Genomic DNA, 5,631 nt, shown 5'->3' on the forward strand with positions numbered 1-5,631 from the left:
TTCTTTTAAATATATTTTTAATATTAATTATTAAAATTAAAAATTATAAAATTTTATTAACCACATTCTAATTTTAATTAACTTGTAATTTTAAGATTTTTAATAAATTTTAAACAATAATAAAAATATATTAAAATAGGTATATTAGAAAATGTGTTGCTTTCATATTCTGCGTTTCGGCCGATAGATTACCCACCAAGTAAAGAGATCCCAAACCCGAAATGCATTATGTGTTGCAACAAAGTATTGTAACTATACAGGTTTCGGTGCCACATTGTTCAGTGCAAACAGCGATAAGTTCTAACAATTCTTAGCACAACTAAAAGCTCTTGGTGGCACCAGCAAATATAACAATTGATGTTACCATGTACAAGAGAAGAATCGTGAGGCATTCATGAACCGCAGTATTTAACAAAAACCTTCCAGACGTAAACCACCGGTTCAGTTGCCCAAAAAGAATTAGATCCGCAACAGCAAGGTCGCACCATTTGTCAGGTTAAGATTAATAACCAAAAATTTCATTGATTCACAGTAGAAGAATCCTCAACTTATCTAACTCAAACTGTGCTCTCAAAAGAGACCTGAAAATGAGCAAGATGCCTGGGTTTTGGATTGGATGAAGCAGCAATGCCCTGAAGCAACTTCACAACATCAGCAGCATCATCAAGAAAATACTTGGCCTTGCTAGGCTTCCTACCTACAGTGCAGGCAAAGATCTCTGGAGCTGATGGTAATGATGGGCTCGAAACTGTTCTCAAAATGCTCTCAAACATGTCCTCATCAGACCTATCATCTCCAATGCACAGAACAAAATCTGGCGGATTACCGCCATTAACCATGGTTGAAAGAACCTGTTCAGCTACCAAACCTTTTCTTATTCCCTGCATAGAGCAAATCAATGATTTGATTCCATTCCAGCCTGAGTTTCAAATCGAGGAAGATGAGGGGAAGGAATTCGAAAAATACCTGTGGCTTAACTTCAACAATATGTTGGCCTCTCGTAACGGCTGCGGGTTCATTAGCAAGCACACTTTCCAAGTGATCCAACAATTCTTTGGCTTGGCATGAACCAAAATCAGGGTCTGCATCTTGATGGTGCCACACCAAAGCACTCTCCTTAATTTCAATATTAGAACCATCGGTTGCTTCTGTATACAACTGCATGACAGGTTCCACTATCTTCTTCCAATCAAGGTCCGCAGACAAGTGACTGGCTTCCCATTCTGAATCTCTATTCCACCTGAAACCATAAAAAGATCAAAGAAAACCCCTTGTTATATATTTTTTGGGTGGAAAAAAATGGGGGTGGGCAAAGAGGGAGATACGAAGTTTTCCAATCTTCATAACATTAAAATGACTTACCTTAAAAAGTAACCATGTTCTGCTGCAAGTCCCAGCATTTGGCATGAAGTAAACCAATCACTCAGTGAATCTCTTCCCCTCCCACTAACAATGAACACAATATTCTTGGGATCATTACACAGAGCATTCAAGACAGAGATGACTTCAGGGCTGGGGATTTTACTTATGGAAGATTGTGGTACAACAGTGCCATCATAATCAAGAAAGATGGCCCTTCGGTTGGTTCTCTTGTATGCTGAAACAATATGGTCAATTGACAACTTCCTAAAACCGTGAGAAAGAGAAACAACTCTGAACCCCAAGCCCAAACCAAATCCCCAGCATCTTTTGGTGTAATGATCTTTGCAGGCTCTCTCCAAATCCTGCATAAAGCTGCGAGCCCAATATGCCACATCATGAGAACTGACATACCGATAGTGTTTCTCATGACGTAACTGCTTCTCTGAATCACTCATAGTAAGGGCTGCATACATAGCATCAGCTACGGCATCTATGTCCCAGGGATTGACCCTAATTGCCCCACTAAGAGAAGGGGAACAACCAATGAACTCAGACACAACAAGCATGCTTGTACGAGGAGAATCACTTTTTCTACCCAATGCTTCATCTAGTTGTGCGGTTCCCTGCCTGCAGACGATATATTTGTATGGAACTAAGTTCATACCATCCCTTACAGCATTGACAATGCAACACTCAGCTACAGCATAATAGGCACTCTTCTCAAAGCGAGGAACAGGGCGATCAATGAGAATGACTGGCTGGTAATTATTTGAGCTATATGTATCATTGATCCTCCGGGCAATTAAATATGTTTCATTCTTTGCTTCCTGAACATCCTTCCCTGAGCCCCTAGCAGGATTTACAATTTGAACTAGGACAACTTTTCCCTGCAAATCTGGATTTTGCTGCAGCAGATGCTCGACAGCTAGAAGTTTCAGACTAATGCCCTTAAAAATATCCATGTCATCAACACCAAGAATTACTTTCTTACCCTTAAACTCTTCCTGAACCTCTTTTAGTTTAGCAGATGTAGAAGAAAGATTTAATACTGATTCAAGCCTACCCATGTGAATGCCTACAGGCAAAATTTTAATAAATATAGTGCGGCCAAAGTAATCAAGCCCTATATGTCCTCGCTTAGATTCGTAGTCCAGACCTAGCATTCTACTGCAGCAAGAAAGGAAGTGGCGAGCATAATCAAATGTATGAAACCCAATTAAATCAGAGTTCAACAATCCCCTCAAAATTTCATCCCTTACAGGCAAAGTTCGGTAGATTTCTGATGAAGGGAAAGGACTATGCAGAAAGAACCCAAGTTTAACCCGATTATATCGCTTCCTCAAGAAAGTAGGCAAAACCATTAAGTGATAGTCATGAACCCAAACAAAATCATCATCAGGGTTAATTACTTCCATGACCTTGTCTGCAAATATTTTGTTTGCAGAAACATAAGCCTGCCAAAGTATACGGTCAAAGCGATCACCATGATCTGGGCATATGGGTAGCATATAATGAAAGAGTGGCCAGAGTTGCTGCTTACAGAAGCCAAGATAGAACTTTTTCTGAAGATCATGGGGTAGAAAGGTAGGTACACAATTAAATTCATCCAGCAATCTCTGAGCAATTGCTTCCTGCTCACAAGCATCTATTTCAACCTTGAGGGAACCCACATAGATTACCTCAGTATCAGAAGGAAAACCATCTTTTAATTGTAATAAAATTGCATCCTCATCCCAACTGAAGCACCATTTAGCAGTTTCTATATCTCTTTTAGCCTGCAATGGCAACATGTTTGCCACAATGATTTTCCGCTCCCTACATCCAGAAGAGCTAACATCTGAATCCCCATCATTACAACTGTAACCATCAAGATCAGAAATAATTCCAGGAACGGTCATAACCCTTGGAAGAGCTCTTGGAGTGTGAGGAATATCAAGCAAGTCTCCACTAGCTAAGTCTAAGAGATTAGCATATGATCTTGAAGCCATGATTGGATAAGGGGACCTTTCTTCAATCCTTTCTATAAATTCATACCAAAAAACAGAATAATAAATATGAATATCAAACAACATTTATAACAAGTGTCCAACAAATAACCTATCATGGACCTACAAATAAAAGAAAAAAGGTCAAAGGACAAAGACAAAGACAACATTTCACACAATAAACACTAGATATCTGATATATAATTCATTTCGGGAACATTTACTAGCTTGGTTCTACTGTAGTTGCTTCAACAAATTACTTCATGAATAGCTATTAATCCAAGTCTTAATCATCAAGGTGGTTCAAATAGACTGCCAAACAATAAGCACCAGGATGTGATGAAAGATGGAAAGTGCATGACGAGTTAAACATAAGTCAGCTAATAGTGCTAACTCTGTGACACAAGGATTTGTCTGAAAAAAAAAAGTTGGGCTAATGTTCACTGGGATGATCATCATTTCCATCAAGAGTCAAGACACTGACACATATGTTGTACATAAAATCAGCAAACTCTTGATAGCATTTATTTCTCCTCAGGCTTTCCAAAAATAGTAGAGAAAAACAAATGAGCAAATAATTATCCATACTTGTGAATCGATGACAATAAGGCCAAAACTGAAAAGTAAAGTGAACCGATTATGACATACACAATGATATAATTATTTCCAGAAGACACATGCCCACTATATCATTCTCTCATTTTGGTTCGAGACAAACACAGTACCACATGGACGTGGAGAGGGCAAATATTGCATCTTTAATATTGACGCCACACAAGAAAACAAATTCTGGTTTTCATAAACAGAAGACATCGATAACTCAGTTTACATCTCAAAAGTGCTAACATCAAATTACCACGGTGCTCCCAGGTATATCAGGAAAATCCAATTTTGTTCGTGAAAATCTCTTCCAATTTAACTGTACATCCCAACTCCCAAATCAAGAACCACTGCATAAGAAAGAGCAGATGGATTCCCTTTAAAAATGATAATGTCATTTGTCTTATCTATAGGCTTAGGCACACTCAAATACAAACAGATCCTATTCCTCACAAATTACTGACTATGCTATACACATTCACTAATTTTTATGTCATTGATTCCACAGTTCAAACTGCAAAGCTAGTATAAATCTTGGCATGTTGAAACCCTGTAGGAATCCAACTTCACGTACCATTCTCCAAGTTTACAATATTTGTGAAACAGTGAAAAAATAAACTCTGTGATTAAATATGATAATCACCACATTCAAATAATACAAAATGGTCTGAAAACTTCAATCAAAATACATTGGTGGACTATATCCCACTGCTTTACTCATGGAAAAAGTGCTTAGAAACCTCATCCAGCAAAAGTACCAAACAAAATCTATTTACAGAAAAACCACCAGGTTTTGAATTATCAATTACAGAAAAATAATGAATATATTTAAATATATATATCAAATAAGAGAATAGTTTTTGGAGAGAGAGAGATAGAATAATTTCCATCAAACCAGCCCAAAAAAAACGATTGGGATTCGCAACTCTTAAATCCCAACACCATGGTTAAAAAAAAAAAAAAAAAACGATAACAGAAGTTTGAAACTCAAAATCAAATTCCAGCCATCATCACATTATCAAACTTCACGTCAACGACGCTACCGCTTAACAATTCCCTACCAAAACACCAAACTCACATCCACCGATTCGCAAACCGAACAAAAACGCAAACTAGCATTCAAAACGCGAACGATCGGGCTCGCCCGGTTCCCGAGAAAACAACGAAAAAGAAGAAACCCGTAACTGCCACCACGTCACAAAGCAAGTAACCACCAATTCAATTCAAAACACGGATCACAAAATCCCAAAAATCCAAACACACAAACAGAGTAACCTCACTCGCGAGTCGCGAGCTCGGAGTCTCACCTTTCCGGCGTCGGAGACGGCGAGATTCCGGCCAAGTGATGAGAGAGAAAGTCGATACTGCGTTAGAGAGAGAGAGAGAGAAGTTTCGTTTCGGTTTCGCAGAACGAAGAACAAACGCGAACGGCAACTGCGAGATTTTTCTTTTTTCTCTTTTTATTTATATCTCCGAGTTACCACTGTAGAACCAGACACTGAATGGATAGATTTTTTTTTCTTTTTTAAAATAAAAAATAATAATTATTATTATTATTATTATTTAATTATTTTGTGTCTGCTTGACAAATTGGATAGAAATATATGGATAGAGACTCATGTGTCCATTAACAACAACCTTCACCGCGGTTCGCTTTTTTAACCATGGTTTACTTTTCTTTTTT

The 5,631-nt window shown here is 38.0% G+C and overlaps 1 protein-coding gene across 2 annotated transcripts; it reads right to left on the reverse strand.

The window, feature by feature from the left end:
- Window positions 1-200: 200 nt before the first annotated feature.
- LOC109813819 (putative alpha,alpha-trehalose-phosphate synthase [UDP-forming] 10) lies at window positions 201-5,407 on the reverse strand. 2 transcript variants are annotated; one of them, XM_083074935.1, is made up of 5 exons: window positions 5,255-5,394; window positions 4,204-4,297; window positions 1,363-3,382; window positions 967-1,240; window positions 201-881 (listed from the first exon to the last, which is right to left on the reverse strand). In XM_083074935.1, the coding sequence occupies exons 3-5, from the start codon at window positions 3,348-3,350 to the stop codon at window positions 558-560; spliced, it is 2,586 nt and encodes an 861-aa protein (XP_082931061.1). In that variant the 5' UTR covers window positions 3,351-3,382; window positions 4,204-4,297; window positions 5,255-5,394; the 3' UTR covers window positions 201-557. The 2 variants fall into 2 exon arrangements, with proteins under 2 accessions (XP_082931061.1, XP_020233670.1); XM_020378081.3 differs by lacking the exon at window positions 4,204-4,297 and having other exon boundaries at window positions 5,255-5,407.
- Between the last annotated feature and the right edge of the window lie 224 nt (window positions 5,408-5,631).

This window comes from Cajanus cajan, chromosome 5 (genome assembly GCF_000230855.2).
Source record: "Cajanus cajan strain Asha chromosome 5, NIPB_CcT2T_4, whole genome shotgun sequence".
Classification (NCBI taxonomy): Eukaryota; Viridiplantae; Streptophyta; class Magnoliopsida; order Fabales; family Fabaceae; genus Cajanus; species Cajanus cajan.

What these genes read in the sequence shown, in the direction of transcription:
- LOC109813819 (XM_020378081.3), bottom strand. Translation starts at nt 3,350, where the DNA reads ATGGCTTCAAGATCATATGCTAATCTCTTAGACTTAGCTAGTGGAGAC. An exon ending in GAACATGGTTACTTTTTAAG is followed by an intron (nt 1,241 to 1,362) that starts GTAAGTCATTTT and finishes TTATGGTTTCAG; the next exon opens with GTGGAATAGAGATTCAGAAT. An exon ending in TTGTTGAAGTTAAGCCACAG is followed by an intron (nt 882 to 966) that starts GTATTTTTCGAA and finishes TGCTCTATGCAG; the next exon opens with GGAATAAGAAAAGGTTTGGT.